Source organism: Aythya marila (assembly GCF_965140915.1).
Source record: "Aythya marila genome assembly, chromosome: 4".
Taxonomy (NCBI): domain Eukaryota; kingdom Metazoa; phylum Chordata; class Aves; order Anseriformes; family Anatidae; genus Aythya; species Aythya marila.
Genome location: NC_139045.1, coordinates 71,198,525 through 71,214,553, shown reverse-complemented (window position 1 = coordinate 71,214,553; position 16,029 = coordinate 71,198,525). Strand labels below are relative to the sequence as shown.

Genomic DNA, 16,029 nt, shown 5'->3' with positions numbered 1-16,029 from the left:
GACTTGTTCTTGGAGGTGCTGGTGGGTTGGTTGGGCGTGATGCACGCTCAGCGCTATACACATACCAGAAATCAAAGCAAATCCTGCAACCACAAATTTGAAAGCATTTTCCCCGCAGCACAAACAGGGCTGGTGATGCCGCGAAGCTCGCCCTTCCCGCTGGTCACAATCGCCTTCCATTTTCCTTCATCTGCAAAACATAAGCAAAGCGGGCTCTCCAGCCCCGTTAATTTCCCTTCCATGCTTTTAATTGTGAAGAGTGGAACCACTTTTCCTGCCTTTTCGCCCCCTTTCTGATTTCTACCTGGTACATGGAGGGGCTGGCCTTGTTCACAATCCTAACTGGCCCCATCCACTGGGGTCCCAGCACCTGGTTCTTCTCTCTAACCCCCCGATACGTTACCAGGTCCCCCATGTTCCACTCCACAGGGCGCAGCAGCGCTCCCAGCTGCTTATCAATCTTGTGGATGTTGGCCTCCTGCCCTGAGGCGAGCTGGTGGTACATAGCTGACACCGTCCTCAGCGTGTCCTGAACCCACCTGTCTGTCAGCACGCGGGGCTGCAGCTCGTCTGGAGGCTCCCCTCTTTGCCACCAGTGGTCCAGCAGCTTCGGGTCTCTTGCAGGAGGCAGCTTTTGGGGAGAAGGCGCATGTGATGCCATTGCTCCCCGCAACGCCATCAGGACCAAGGGGATTTTCTGATCCCAGTCCTTCCTTTGATGGTTTATGAGCTTCCGCAGTGCAGTCTTCAGTGTTTGGTTGGGCCCCTCCATCGAGTCGGGCTTCTGGAAATGCCCCGTGATGTGAAGCTTTTGCTTAATGCCCAAGGCCTGGCACACCCCTTTGGAGACTTCCCCGACGAAGCGTTGGCCGTGGTCCGAGTTGATCTCCTTTGGGACGCCCCACCGTGAGAAGACGTGCTCTACCAGGATCTTGGCAGTCGCGCTGGCTGTGTTGTTTCGAGCTGGAAACGCTTCCACCCACTTGGTGAAGGTGTCGCTGATCACCAGGCAATACTTGTTCCCTTGGGCTGTTTGGGGCAAAGGGCCGATAAACTCCATCTGCAACTTGCTCCAGGGCCCAGAAATCCTCTGGTGGCCCAGCAGGGCTTTTGTTGTTTTCGCATCGGGATTATTGGCCGCGCAGGTGAGGCAGTTGCTGACGTACCTCTCCACATCCTCTCTCATCTCAGGCCACCACCCTGTACCCTGCAGCCTCGCCAAGGTCTTGTCTGTCCCCAAATGCCCCTGCTCATGAGCCAGGGCCACCAGCTCTGTCCGGACAAGCTCAGGCACCACCCATACCGGGAAGTCTGCCCCATCTCTCCGCGCCAGGACCAGCCCTGACACATCCTTCCAGACCTTGCAGCCTTTGTACTCCCTGCCCTGTGCTAGCTCCCGGACGCTTGGGTCTTGCGCCTGCAAGCCCTGCAGGTCCACGCTCTCCCTGTTCCTGCCTGCAGCCACCAACAAGGGGCCATTCTCCGAGATCTTGCTGGCCTTCCACATCTGCCCTTCCTTAGCCCCTTGTTTGGCTTTGGCATCCGCCTCCTTGTTCCACTTGGCCTCCTCCGTCCCCTTCTTGTGGGCCTTGACCTTAATTATCTGGGCCGGCTGTGCCCTCTGCTCCGCCAGCTTGGCGAGGTACAGCAGCTTTTTGGCATAGGTGACGGGCTTGCCATCAGCAGACTGCATGCCCCTCTCCCTCCAGAGCGGCAGCCACTCCAGGGCCGCCCTCACCACCCAGCCCGAGTCAGAAAATATGGCCAGCGGCTGGTCTGCCGGCGTGTTTTCGAGGGCGACTGTGACGGCCACCAGCTCAGCGGCCTGGATGGAGTGGGGCAGGCACTTCCCCTTGACCACCTCCCCAGTGCTGCGGTTGACGGCGGCGTAGCCGGTGTAGGACACCCCCTCCTCTTGGTAGTTGGAGCCGTCTACGAACCACACCACATAGCCTCTGTCCTTGGCCTCCACCAGGCTGATGCTGCTCTCAAATAGGGGCACCCTCCGCGGCTTCATCTCCTGCACCACCTCCCCGTCCCTGTCACCGCTGATCACCACCCCGTAGGAGCCAGCTGAGGGCTCGGGGGCATCCCCGGGGGTGTCTTTGTGGGGCAGCGCCAGCACCCAGTTGGCCATCCTGGGGCAGCGCATGGGACCGTTCCCCTCCTTCGCTGACAAGAGGTACCTCACGGGGGCACGGGAGGTCCTCAGCAGCACCGGGGCTGACCCCACCAGATACTCCCAGTGCTGCAGGGCCCAGGTTAAGGCCAAAACCTCCCTCTCGTACGCGGTGAATTGCTGCTCAGCAGGTGTCAAGAGCCGCGAGGCATGGGCGATGGGCTGGAGGTGGGCACCGTGTTGTTGTGCAAGGGTGGCCCGCAGCCCCATCCCCACGCTGGCCAGCTGCAGCACGTAGGGTCTGTCCCCACGGGGCCTCGCCAGCACGGGGGCTCTCGCCACGCTCTCCTTTAGGGTTTTAACTGCCTCATCCTGCTCTGGACCCCACTCCCAGGGGGTGTCCTTCTTGAGGAGTTTGCAGAGCGGAGCAGCTTTCTCTGCATAGCCCTCAACAAACTCTCGGGAGAACCTCACAAGAGCCAAAAAGGACCGTAGGGTGGTGACGTCGGCCGGTGCCGACACTTTCTGTATCAACTCAACCCGCTGCTTCTCCAGCGAGCGCCCTTCCTCTCCCAGAGTCACCCCTAAGTACGACACCTCCTTCCAGCACAGCTGGGCCTTTGTTGGGCTGACCCTGAACCCCGTCTTCTGGATGGCCTCCAGCACCTCTGCCAGGACCTCCAGGTTCTCCTCCTTGGTCCGGGTGTGGATGAGGATGTCGCCGGCACAGGACAGCACGCTCTCCTTGTGGCTGATCTTCTCCCACATCCTCGTCACGTGCGTGTGGCAGATGGCGGGGGTGTTGTGAAACCCTGGGGGGACCCTGGCAAAGGTGAACTGCCGGCCCCGGAGGGTGAAGGCAAACTTGTGCCAGGATTCGGGGTGCAAGGGGATAGCAAAGGACGCGCTGGTCAGGCTGAGCACCGAGAACCACTTGGATCCCCGTGAGATGGCTGCCATGACATCAGGGTATTTGGCCACCACGGCTGTCCTCAGCGGGGTAACCTGGTTGAGGGCACTGTAGTTGACTGTCAGCCTCCAGGTTTTCCCATCAGCTTTCCTCAGGGGCCACACCGGGGCGTTGCTGGTACTCTGCTGCTCCACCAGCACCCCCTGCTCTAGCAGGGTTTTGACCGTGTCCCACAGGCCCTCCTCAGCCTCAGCCGGGTACTGGGGCTGCTGCTGAGGAGGGGGGTCTGGCCCTTTGACCACCACTACAGTGTCGATCAGCCCACAGTCCAGCTTGTTCTTTGCCCAGACCTGTGGGAACTGCTCCGTCACCCGTTTCACTCGGGGCTCCCATTCAGGGTGGATCAGGAGCTCGGGAGCTTTGACCGACATGACCCTGTGGCTCGCCGGGATGACCGGTGCATCGCTTTGGGGGCAGTGTAATAGTTTTTGGTTTGCCAGGTCCACCACCACCCCCATCTTTGTAAGTGTAGAGATGGCCAAAATTCCTGGCTTTCCATTCGTTTCCATTTTCCCAAATTTTTCAGACCCCTTGGCAGTTCCAATTTCAAAGGGTACAGGCCCTGTGAAGGGCACTGAGGATTTTTGGCCATTTGGCCCAGTTATTTCAATAATTTCACATGTTTGAAAGAGCCCACTTTCACCAGGGGTCATATTCAGAATTGAATAAGAGGCACCAGTATCAATTAACATCACTTGTCCAAGCACCCCTCCTCCAATAGTTATATCAACTATCAGGCGCCCCCACAAATCGGTCTTAATCGGTGCCACAAAAAGGGGCGATGCAGGTGCCTGGCAGCCCTATTGCTGAGCCTTAGACCCCGGGTCGATGGGGTTGGAGCTGCTGTGCTTCTTGGCCTCGTGCAGTGCCAGCTTTCGGAAAAGCTCAGCATCTGGCAAGCCGTCGATGTCCTCCTGCTTCTCGTATTTGATCAAGCGCTTCCTCAGCTCAGCCCGCCAAGGGTTGGACTTCTGAAACCTCGGCCCTTGCTGGTTTTCCTTCCCCAGGCCATTCTTGCCATCGGGATCTTTCCGGTTGTCCCCTTGCATTTTCCTCACCCCCGCATTTTGGAAGGACATGGCTGAGGTTTTTCCCTTCTTCCCCCCCAGCATGTACCCGGGGAAGGCCTGCTTCTGCAGCTCGAAATTCTGGGTCAGGATCTGCTCTAGCTCCGACAGCGGCTTCCTCGCCGCGTCACCACCCGCAATCACTCGCAGCGGGGGGGTCAGCCCCACCACCAGCGGCTCCTTGAATTCAGGCCTGTCAAAATCGAGGGGGGTCTCCTTGGAGCCGGGCAGCCCGGCCATCTGGTAGAGCATCTTCTTACGGTTGACGTAGGCATCGGGCCGCTCCTCGGGGTTCTGCTTCTCCTGGTGGAACAGCACCAAGGGGTTGACCTCGGGGAAAAACACCTTCAGCACGGCTGACTGGACATCCCCGATGTCCTGGACGTTGCCCATCTGCACGTCCCCTGGCAGGGCTGCGAAATCATCGGGTTTCATGCATTTTCTCACCACATCTATCAGGTCACTGACGGCGCTGCCGCTCTGGCACCTGGGCAGCCTCTGGGCCCGTGACAGCCAGTTGACAGCCGTCTCCTTGGTCAGCGGCCCCAGCATCTTCCCCACCGTCTTGAGCTGCTCGGGGGTGAACCAGAGCATGGCCCTGTTGGTGTCGATGGCCTGCAGCGGGCTGTGGCTGGCCGGCTCCTCAGGGGGGCTCTTTTTAATTTTAGCAGCCTCAGCCTCAGAGCTCTGCATCTGGCACATCTCCTCCCGCAGGGGAGCGTATGGGGATGGCCTGGTGGGGCCGTTAGCCCCCCACACATCATCCTCATAGTCATAGTGGGGCGGGTGCGGGTCCAGGCAGTCGTCCCCCTCCCCGTTCCCGAACCGGCTCCTCTTGCCCTGGATGGCAGCCACGATGCCCCGTGACACCCCCAGCTCGGCCTGCAGCTCCTGGATCTTGGCGTGGCACACCTTGTGATCAGGGCCGGTGCCCCGGTCCCGCTGGACGTCCTGCAGGACGGCCCGCACCGCACTTTGGGCATCATGGGTCTCCCCAATCCACTTTCCCACCTCCTTCTCCAGCTCCTCCGTCTTCAGCTTCTCATAGCCCAGCTTGTTCTCCAGCCGGGTTATCTCCACCGCGCTCCTTAGCGAGTCCCCGCACAAGCCCTGCACCTCCGCCCGCAGGTTGTCCACCTGCATCTTGAGCTCGCCCTTGGCCTGCTCCAGCGTCTGCACGCTCTCAAGAGCTTCCTTCAGCAGCTTCGACAGCTCCCTGCCCACCATCAGCAAACCCTGCAAGGCCGCTCTTTTCTTGCACTTGTTGGTGGGTTTGGGTTTTTTGGTCTCCTCGGACCAGCTCTCCCACTGCTGACACAACTGCTGGTACGCCTCCGGGCCCTGGAAGGCCCCCGGGGACCACACTGGAGGGAGGCACTTCTGGAGCACAAACTGCTCCAGCTTCCAGTTGCTAACGATATCGGTCATCATAGCGAGAGGAGAAAAGGGGGGCGACCTAAGAGACGGCTCCGTCTCACAGCCAAGCTACCATAACACCAGCACCCCCGTCACACCCGGCCGCACCAGTCACCCCTCCCAAAAACCCCTCGCTGCTCGGCCGGCCGCACTCACCCGGGGACGCCGAGGGAAAGGGACAGCGGGGACAGGTAGCCGCGGCCCTAGCGGGCGGCCGCCGCGACCCACCCGCTCCCGGGGGACGGGAGAAGCGAAGCAGAGGCGGAGGACCCCGATAATAAGATCTCACCAATCCTCGGCTGGACGCGCTGCGAGTCCCGGCGATCTGGAGACGACGGCTGCCGCAGAGCTCCGTTGAATTCAGCACCTTTAAGGTCAAGGTGTTTGCGGGGTCCCGGATCCGGTGGCTTTTTATAGGGATGTCAGGTCGTTGTTTGGGGCTGAAAACGCCTCTGTTTACTTCCTCGGTGGCTTTCCCTCCCTTCAGGTGCCGCATCTCTGCGCTATCTTCCCAAGGACGCTTTCCTTGCCTTCCCCTATCCTCCCCGGCACTGATAAGGGCGGCTGAAATCACGCGGCAGCAGGTGCTGGTTGTTTTTCTACGGGGGAGCAGGAGCAGTCACCACATTTTTATGGTAATTTCTGCTCGCACCAAGTGTCCTCAAGAGGGAGATCTGGAGGCGCTCACTGCTGCCTGTCCTCTAAGCACCAGCACCCACAAATTCCCCTCGCGGCCTGCTTGCTTTCTGCATGCTTCTGCCAGCACCTGCTGGGGGATCACACCTGAACCTGCAAAATGAGGGACCCCACATCCCTCCTCAAGCCCAAATCTGCTTGCAGAGGGAGGCAAGACGTCCATTTGGGCTTCTGAACTCAAAAAGCAGCATTGCCACACCACCACCCGGCCTGCTGCACACCAGCACACACCTGGGGGGTGCAAACCTGTGCCCCAAAACTGTGACGGGAGAGCAAACCCTGCCCCTGCCTCAGCTGCACGGCAGCTGCAGGGCTGCACCTGCAGAGGCGAGCAAACCTCCAACCCCGGCCTCACAAACCACACCGCAGCTCGGAGCCGGGTAGCAAACCCGACCCGCTTCATTGTGTTTTTTTTTTTTTTTTCCTGCCATTGCACAGAAAAAGGCATTGCTCACCCCCCGAAGCGAAGGTGCCGTCGTTCTCACCGCTGCTTATCCCCTCCTGACATACTCCAGGAGCCAAACTTTTCACCAGAATGAGCTAATTAAAGAAAAAATGCTCAGCTGCTGCTACTTGAGCCCTGGGGAGTTTCCATGGGGCCCCACCAGCCTGCTATCCTGGATTTCCAGTAACTCCATTCTCATTTTTGGAGCCGTGTTTGACTGAGAAACCCTCCCCGATCCCAAAAGCCACCCTTTGTAGGCTGAAATAAAGGGAGAGTATGTCTTTCTCTTTATTTTATGGCAAATGTTTGCATTTGTGGCTACTGAAGAGCTCCGACCATCCCCACAGACTGAGCCCAGCAGGCAGCATGTGCTGGATCCTCTCATCCCTCACAGCTCAGCCTGGCCCATGCCTCTGCTGCTAAATGGGATTTTAACAGAGCTGGAAATCCCGTGGGGTCCTGCTTCTTGTCTGCAGACCCCTTTCTTCTTTCCCAAGGGGAAAGTTTGAGTAGGTTTTGCTCCTACCCCTCAAAAGCAAACACTTGGCTGGGAAAAAAAAGAATAAAAAATCATAGGGGGAAATAGAGAGTAAAAATTGTAACAAAGCTGACAAAGGAGCAGGGAATTTGTGCTGGCAGGGTGAGATGCAGAGGCTGCAGTCTGAGAAGAAGCAGAGAGGATGGGCAAGGAGCAGATCTGAAGGGAGAGCACTGAGACAGGGCAGGGAGACGGCTGGGCAGGGGACTGGGATTAATGTATTTAATTTCAGAAATTTAAGAATTAAATCCTGCTAGGAACTGTGCAGCCACATTGCACAAATGCACAAAAATACAAAAATCCCCCCCATCTTGCCCCAGCCATGAGCCTACTGCTCGTGACTACGGTCCCACGGGAGCCGCTGTACCCCGGCAAGGTCACCCACACATCTTGTTGTGTTACCGGACCAGTTCAGATCACCAACTCTCTCCCTCCTCTATTTTCTTCCCAGGACAGCAGCCCCAAACAACGTGGGGCTGGGATAAACAGCAGCTGGCCACCAGCACGCTCCCACAGTGCTCGTGATGTTGTTAGCCATGGGCTGCGAGACACGGGCATCCCCCCGCCAGCACCTGCGTGTAGGAGCAGCACCCGGGCCTGAGAACTGCTTGGTAAATAGCTAAACAGCATTTTTTGGGGAAAAAAAAATATTATTCCAACACATTCGTTAAACTTTTGCATTGCAAGTATTCCTTTTTCGTTCCATTGGGGACATCTGGGTTGAATTTCTTCAGGGAAGGGTCTGTAAAGGTGCTATAACATCCTGGGGAACCCTCCCAAATCAAGTAGCTGCTTGGGGAAGCCAGGGTCACCAGCCTCCTGGCAGCATTTGCTGCTCGGTGAGACGTGCCACATGCCCAAGTCTGTACAGGTGACAAAAGCCACCTTTGAGACCACTTTGGTCTGGGTTTCAGCAGTGAGATTGGTGGGAGGGGGTGACATAGCTATTGCAGCAGCCCCAAACATCAGCTCGCCAGCTTTAGCGTGGGGTTAAAAGGAAAATGTTCCCTGCGGTGGCATTTCTTAAAGGAAGCCCCTTGGTAAAAAGAAGTCCCCACGGGCAGTTTTGGGAGTGGTGTGAAAGAAGGGGAAAGCAGAGCAGGCAGTGATGAGGGGAATCGGCCCCATCTGAAGCTGCCCCTTTGGTTTCACTGCAGCTTTAATCAGAATACTGCACATGGAATAAATGCAATAAAAAGCTCTCTGCCTCCTCTAAATTACTGCAATGCAGTTCCCTCTCCTCTCCCCACCAGCCCCGTGCTCTCCCTCCCTTTCATTTGCAGCTTTGGACCGGGGTCATTTCAGCCACCACAAACCCGCTAATGCCACCCCAAAACCTCCCCCAAAACCTCCGGGTGCCTCCTTGCACCACCTCCACCCAGGCGAAGGCACCGGTCAGAAACCATGGCTGGAGCAGGGGCTGCAGCAAGCACAGCTCTGCCCTGCTGGCAGCACCCTGCGCCCAGGGCTCAGCACCAAAAACGACAGCTTGAAAGCACAGAAGCGAGCCCGAAAGCACCGAAATGACCTCCGGATTGCTCCTGCCGGGAAGGAGTTAGGGGATGATTCAGCTAACCCTAAATGTTACCAGCTGAGCCCTTCGCCACAAGCCCTGGGGTGGTTAGAGCAGCCCGCTCCGAGCAGGAAATCGTATCGAACAGGGTGGAGGGGGTGGGGGCAGCGTGTCAGAGCCACCAAGAAAAATCTGGTGAAAAACTGAAAGGCAAAACTGCACTAAGAATCATTTTTTCCTGTTCGTCGGCCAGCTCAAAGCACTGGGGAGTCCCCATGCCCCTATGTGAGACCCCCAGGAGCAGGGGAACCCCCGGAGCCATCCCAGGGGCTCTGCAAACACCACGATTCGGGGTGCGAGGGGGCAGAAACCGAAAGGGAACCCCAGCAAAGAGAGTGAAGAAAATTACATCAAATGCCACGTGTTGTTTTTTTTTCCCAAACATGGAAATATCGAAGGGTTTTGCCACCCACCCGCCCCTTCTCCCCTGCAATTTCACACCATGTGTTTCACCATCCAGACCCCAAACCCTGCATGCTTCAAACCTCACAGCACCCAGGGCCTTTCGAAGCAGCTCTGATATTTCGCTTATGACTTAAATATTTCTGCGTATGAGACGCTCGGTGTCGAAGCTCAGGGCCAGGTGGGGAGCCCGAGCAGAATTTCCTTACTTTTGTGGTTTGTCAGCCGCTAACAAACAGCCTTTGTTTGAGGTTTCGTGCTGTCGGCTTCAAAGCTTTCTGCGATGCCTCTCACGTGTGCTTCATGGAGAGCCAGGGGTGCTCTCGGCGTTTTCCAGGGCCGGGACAAAACGCCTGCTGCAGAAGGATGGCTCCTCACCTGCTGCTTGCCAGCACCAGCGGCTGCTGCCAATTTCGCTGTCTTCTGCTGAAGAAAAGGGCCGCACGCCTCCTTTTGAAAGCGATTTGGTTTTAAGAGAGGAGAAACCAGCCCGAGTTCATCGCTTCCTTCTTGTCTTTTAATGCCAAGCCCTCCGAATTAGCTGGCTGCGCTTTAATTGCTAGGGGCTAGGTTTGGAAAGAGAAGGAAAAGCCACGTGGGGAAATACGGAGAAATAACGAAAAAGCCAGCCCTGAATGACTTTGGGGTCTTCTCTTCCCGAGGGCGCTGCGAGGCAGCCCCGTGCGGTGCAGGGGGCCTGACGCACACCTGATTTTGGGGCTGGGCACGGAAGAAGCCTCCGCTCCTCGCCAGACGTCACCGGTGGCATCTGCACGCAGCCGGGGAACAGACAGACACACCGCCACCGTCACATCCATCCCACCAGGAGAACGGGATCCTGAGAGTCACCCCCGGAGCGTGGGGTCCCTCAGGGTCCCCTAGGGTCTCCCAGCTTCTGGGGACGTTGGGCATCGCCACCATGGCACGGCTGTGGCTCTGCCTCTGGCTCTGCCTGCAGCTCCCAGGTAAGAGAGAGGCCTCTGGGTGAGGGGAACTGAAATATCCAGGCTCAGGATGGAGCTATGGGACATTATTACCTCCCCACTCGATAATTTAGAACGTAATATTTAATGGTGTAGACACCGCAGGGCTTGGTTTGACTGCACCCTCTTTGCTCAGGCATTCAGTGGGAAGGTGCTGACCCCCGGGTGCCTCATTTTGCTGATGGATATTCAGTAATTGGGCAAAGCAGCCCCCAGAGTAGTGTCAGGAGGAGGACCATCCAGGCAGATTTCCTCCCGAGTGTTTCCAAAGGGCCTCTGCGAGAAGTCGTGTGGCATAAAAACGTGCTTGCCGGTGGATCGCAGGGGGCTGGAGAGAAAATGTAGCTGCTGTATATGTGCTGTAGGTGATGTATATGTGCTATAGGTGAGGTATATGTGCTATAGGTGAGGTATATGTGCTGTAGTTGGTGTGTATGTATAGCATATATACATGTCCTGTACAAAAAGTAAATATAGAGTTGACCCCATACGGCGGTGGGGTCCCCTTGTGACACTATGAGCCTGCTGGTCACGGCAAGGAGCCGGGTTGTGAAGATTAAATAACTTCTAAGAAAATGAAATAGTGCCTTTGGGGAGAAAAGCATCACATTACGGACCAAATTGGCTGTCTCCCCTCCAGAGAAAACCCCAATAAAGCAGAATGTGCCCCGTATGGGCAACCTGCAAGGGAAACGGGGCCGTTCCTGAGCTGTGCCCGCATGGGGAACAAACCCAGCCCCAGCCCCTGCTCCCAGCCAGAACCGGCACTGGGATGGGGCTGTAAGTGCCAAGTGATTTCTGTGCAGCTGTCCCCATGGGGTTTTGAAGGAATGGAGACATTTTAAGGCAAAAAATGGGAAAAAGGGGGCTCATTCTGCATGGCTTCAAAGCACGCCTGGGAAACTAGTGGGGGAAAAGAGTGCAGCCTTATCTCCTGAGGGTGTTTTTCGCTCGGTCTCTGCAGCTGTGTGGGCTGTTTGCTGAACACGAAGGACTGCACAAAGCTCCTTTTTCACTCCCCAAGGCCGCACCGCCTCGCTCCTCGCTCGCACACAAACACCGCTCGTGTCTGCCCGGGCGAAGCCCGGCCGAGATAATTGTTCCCCAAAACTTGCTCAGCCCAAACAAGGCGCTGCGGTGCCAGATGGAAGCTTTTGAACCCCTCCGCTACCCTTGAGCTGTTCTCCTTCCCCAGATCACAAAACCCCTGTGAACAAGAGGAATAAATAGAAAATGAAATGGGCTCACTTTGAAATGCCGTTACCTTTACATTAATTTTCTCACCCCTTTACATTAATTTTCCCATTCCTTCCAGAGTTTTTCCTGCCACTCCTGGAGATGCATTTTTTTAGGAGGAGGCCGACACATATCCCACACCTCCACCACCTTCTTAACATGCTTTAAGGAGCTCAAAAGGATCTGTAGATTCCAAAAAATGAGGGAATGCCAACCAATGCAGTCCCTAGCACACCCTTAAAAGCATCCCTGCATCCCTCCCTTTGCCACTAAGCTCTGTCTCTACAGGAGCAGTTATGGAGCAAAATGCAGTCGTATATGGTTTTGCCAAAATATCTTGGTTTTGCCAAAAAATAGCTGGGGACCCACACAGGCCTCTGAAGGAGCATGGGCTGGTGTTTCTGCCAGAGGTGCTCTGGTTCGGTGTTACTGAGCCCCCGAAGGAGTTCTTAGCATGGAAGGGAAGTGAGGGAGGTATTCATGAGATATTTGAGTGTGGACGTGGCACCGAGGGACATGGTTTGGTGCTGGGACTCGGTGATCCTGGAGGTTTTTTCCAATCGAGGCGATTCTACAGCTCTAACGAAACTAAAATACACAGCTACGTATTCCTCGCTCTTTCTGTAGGTTTCTGCACCAATCTACATTTGACCCAGACTCCAGACCATATTTTAGCCCAAACTAACAGCAGCACGGACATCCTCTGCCAGACGAGGAGGGAGCACACCGGGGTGTACTGGTACCGCTGGAGCCCGGAGCGGCAGCAGTTCGAGTTCCTGCTCTTCTCCAACTCGCTGGGCAAAAGCACCTACGGCAGCAACGTCAGCAAGGAGAAGTTCAGCGTCCGTGGGTCGAGCTCCCAGTCCTACAGCCTGCACATCGGCCAGCTGCATGCCTCAGACACCGGCATGTATTACTGCTCCATCTCCCAGTCCTCCGAGCTCATCCTGGGCAGTGGCACCAGGCTCGGCGTGGGTGAGCATCGCCCCCGGGGCGCCCAAAAGTGCCGGCGGTGGGCTGCGACGAGGGGATGTGTGGTGGTAGATGGTTTGTCCAGGTTTGGGATACAAGGTTCAGGCTCTGGGGGGGTTCACAAATTGATCTGTGAAGGGGATAAGCAGAAAATGCAGCAGATAGCTGCACTGCAGGGCAGCAGTATGGGCAGGCCTTCTGCCACCACTGCTGTGGTCCTACGGTGAGCTCTGCCTTGGTTTTAGGATTTCCCTGGGGAGCCATTCAGCCCCGGTATTGGCATGCCCTGCATCTTGCTACCCCCCACAGCACTTTAGGTGAGAGTTTGGGTTTGTGCCCTGCTTATCTCCCAGGTCCATCCAAGCTCTGGCTCTCCGTACCCTTCTCCAGGTGACAAGGACATCTCAAAGCCAGGGGACGTCGCCCCTGGGGTTGGGTCTGGCGGCAGGTTTTGAGCCTGCCCTTCATAGAGGGATTTATTTGGGATTTATTCCACCCTGCAGGTCACCTGGGGAGCACCGCTGGGCAGAGCCCCGGTCCCACAGCAGCTCCCCTGAGCCCAGTTCTCCCCGAGCACGGAGCAGGGGTGGCACAGGAATATTTGTGTGCCCAAAGCAGGCTCCAGCCCTTTCCCTGGGGGCTTTTAGGGACACAAATACCTTATTTCACCAAGCTGCAGCTGTGGTTGCTGGCTCTAAAACTTGCCTTTCCTTTTTACACATACGCCCTGCACCTCTCATTCACTGAGCTGCCTCAGAAATCCCTTTTGGATCCTTGCTGGCTAGAGGGAAAGCTGCTTTAAGATAACAGAGAGCTGTTTTTTAACCAGCTATGCGCTTATCTATGTCCCAAAAGCAAGGCATGAAAAGTATGACTGAAATTTGGCACGCTCAGAGCCGCTCCAACGTAAAACTAAACCCCAGCAGGTGGCTGGGGAGGGCTCGGACCCCCCGGGACTTGTTCTTTTTTCCCTTCAGTACCCAAAATAAAATAAATCCCCCTTAAGCCCCTTCAGGTCTAAATTTTATGAGGAGAAATACACAGTTTTGAGCAACAACGATGTGAATACGGGAAGGATTCGGGGACCCCTTAAAACCTCCCGTGCTGCTGAGATCCCGTTTCCCGTGCTCATGGATAAAGAGCACGGGGTTAGCGCCCGACGGGCAGCAACACAGAACTTGAAAATAAATAACGGGTGCTTATTTCTGGCTTTGGGGCCGTGCTGGTGGGGCTGTGCCTGGCAGCAAGTGAAGCTTGGGGAAATTTCCCTCTTGGAGGTGCCCAGGGCCAGGCTGGATGGGGCTTTGGGCAGCCTGGGCTGCTAGGAGGGGGCCCTGCCCATGGCAGGGGGCTGGAGCCAGATGGGTTTTAGGGTCCCTTCCAACCTGAACCCTTCTGTGACTGCACAAAGGATTTAGGGTTAAAAGCCCCGGTTTCCAGCCCCAGCTGCTGCTGTGCTCGGCGTGATGCTCACGATCTTCTCCCTCTTTCCCAGTTGATGTTTTGCCCCTGCCTTCCACGTCCAGGCCAGCCCCGCTCACCAGGAGACCCTCCCGGTGCAAACCCAAAAGCAAAGCCTTGGGCAGCAAAGGTAACAGAAACACCTCGGCTCCGGCCGCCTCGGGGAGGGTTGTGAGCCGAGCTGTCCCCTGGGTTAGAGGGGGGTTTAGGGCCAGGACGGATTCCCAGTTAGCTCTGGTGCCCTCTGGGTGTGCAGCCTTTTCCCAGGTGGGGGAAAACCAGCAAAGATGCCACAAAAAAGGTTTCCATGGCTCAGTTCCCCCCGATGCCTTTGGCTTAACGCATCCCCTCCCGAGGTCCTGAGCTGCTTTGCTCCCTGCCCACCCCATACTCCATCACCTGGGCAGACGGTGCCCAGCTCCACACCGTGTCCCCCCCTATTTCCAGGTGCCTGCAGCCCCCTGGTCTGGGTCCCACTGGCCGCCGGCGCCCTGATCCTGCTGCTGAGCGTGGTGCCCACCGCCCTCCGCTTCCACCGTAAGCACCGCGCACCCCGGGGTCATCCTGGGAGAGGGAATTGGGGAGAAAAACCAATTTCAGGGTTGGGGGCACCCCACGCTGACCCTGACCGGCCCCCTCTCTCTCCTCAGGGCTGCGGAGGAGGCTGTGGCGTCGCATCCACCGGCAGTAAATCCTGCTGGGAAAAGGAGCAGCCCCCACCCGGTGCTGAGCCCTGCCTGGATGTGAGCCGGCACGGATATTCGAGAGAGAGGACTTGGGGACTCGCACGCTTCCATCCTGCCATGGATGACGATTTTCAGCTTTTTTCCTTGACACAGCAGCTGATAATTAGGCTGGGCCGGATCCTGCAAGGCGCTGAGCCTGTCTCAAGGAGCTTTACAGGAACAGGGCGAGCCCCTGCACCAGGGCTGGGGCACCAAAAGGACGCAGCCAGGCTGGAAAGATGCTTTGAGAGCGCCTGGGCTCCCTGTGCTCAGCACCTCGGGGCTTTGGGCTTCCTCCTGCTAGCGCTGGTTGATGACTTTGGAGCAGGGAGCAGGGCCAGGGAGGCTCAGCTCCCACGGGAGCCTGCAAACAGGCAGGAGTGGGAGAGGAAGGCAGACACAGCCACGTCCCAAGGCCGAGCACCTGGCAAAACAGACACTGATAACAGGCGGAGGAGCCCAACGGCATGGCCAGGGATGATCCTGCCCTGGCTGCGGGGATGCTGAGCCCCTGGGGCACCCGGGGGTGCCAAGCACATGCCTCTGCCATGCTCACTGCTGTGGAAAAGCCCTTTTTGCTTGATTTCCAGGAGGAAAATCAGCCTGCTGTGGCAGTGCCATGTCTGTGGGGCACAGTGGCTGCAGTGGCTGGGGCACAGCAGTGTCCCTACGGCAATGCACAGGGCACATACATGGCCCTGGCCGTGTGCTGGGTGTGCTGAGCAGGTGTTTTTTACAACATCTCATTCTTATGCAGTAGCTAAAAGGAAACCCCTTTGAAGCTGTCCCTGTGCAAAGGTTGATTCTGGCAAAAATAAATGTTTTGCATCGGTGTTTCTCTCTCGGCTCCCTGCCCACGGGTGAATAATGGGAACAGGCAGTGAGGAATTTGCTTAATTTCTGAGTGCCCCAGTTTGGTTTTGCTGCTCCATTACAGCTGGTAAAAAAAAACAACACCCTAACCTGCACCCCAGCTGCGTGCAATGAGAACAGAGAGGACAGCAGCAGCTGAGGTTGCACCTCCTTTCGAAAGGCAGCTTCATGCACTTCATCAATGGAAACTCTGAATAAAAAGTAATCTGGTGATGCCTCTGATCACCAATAGAGTATTTCCAGGCAGCAAACCTCTGTTGCGCTCAGAGACCTGAGCAGCAGGTTTCACAAATGCGAGAGCCGGTGGAAAGATCACCCCCTTTCACAGATTTTTTTTTCCAGAGCACACGCACAAAAGAAATGGAAACACTAATGAGAAGAGGCTTTCACATCTGAGAAAACGAGCCCCTGATGTTTGCAGCTTTTTTTTTTTTTTTTTTTCCTTTCCTACGCTCCTCGCTGTGGAAAGCACAACGACAAGAGCAGCCAAAGCTCAGGGTGCTGTGAGGCCAGCAGGGACGGGGGCATTTTGGTGGTGAAACCCCATGGAAAA

The 16,029-nt window shown here is 56.6% G+C and overlaps 1 protein-coding gene across 2 annotated transcripts; it reads left to right on the top strand.

Annotated features, from left to right (window-relative positions):
* Nucleotides 1-9,536: 9,536 nt before the first annotated feature.
* On the top strand, nt 9,537-15,043 carry CD8B (CD8 subunit beta). 2 transcript variants are annotated; one of them, XM_082760304.1, is made up of 5 exons: nt 9,537-10,191; nt 12,073-12,420; nt 13,913-14,008; nt 14,326-14,415; nt 14,529-15,043. In XM_082760304.1, the coding sequence occupies exons 1-5, from the start codon at nt 10,146-10,148 to the stop codon at nt 14,567-14,569; spliced, it is 621 nt and encodes a 206-aa protein (XP_082616430.1). In that variant the 5' UTR covers nt 9,537-10,145; the 3' UTR covers nt 14,570-15,043. The 2 variants fall into 2 exon arrangements, with proteins under 2 accessions (XP_082616430.1, XP_082616431.1); XM_082760305.1 differs by lacking the exon at nt 13,913-14,008.
* The last annotated feature ends 986 nt before the right edge of the window (nt 15,044-16,029 follow it).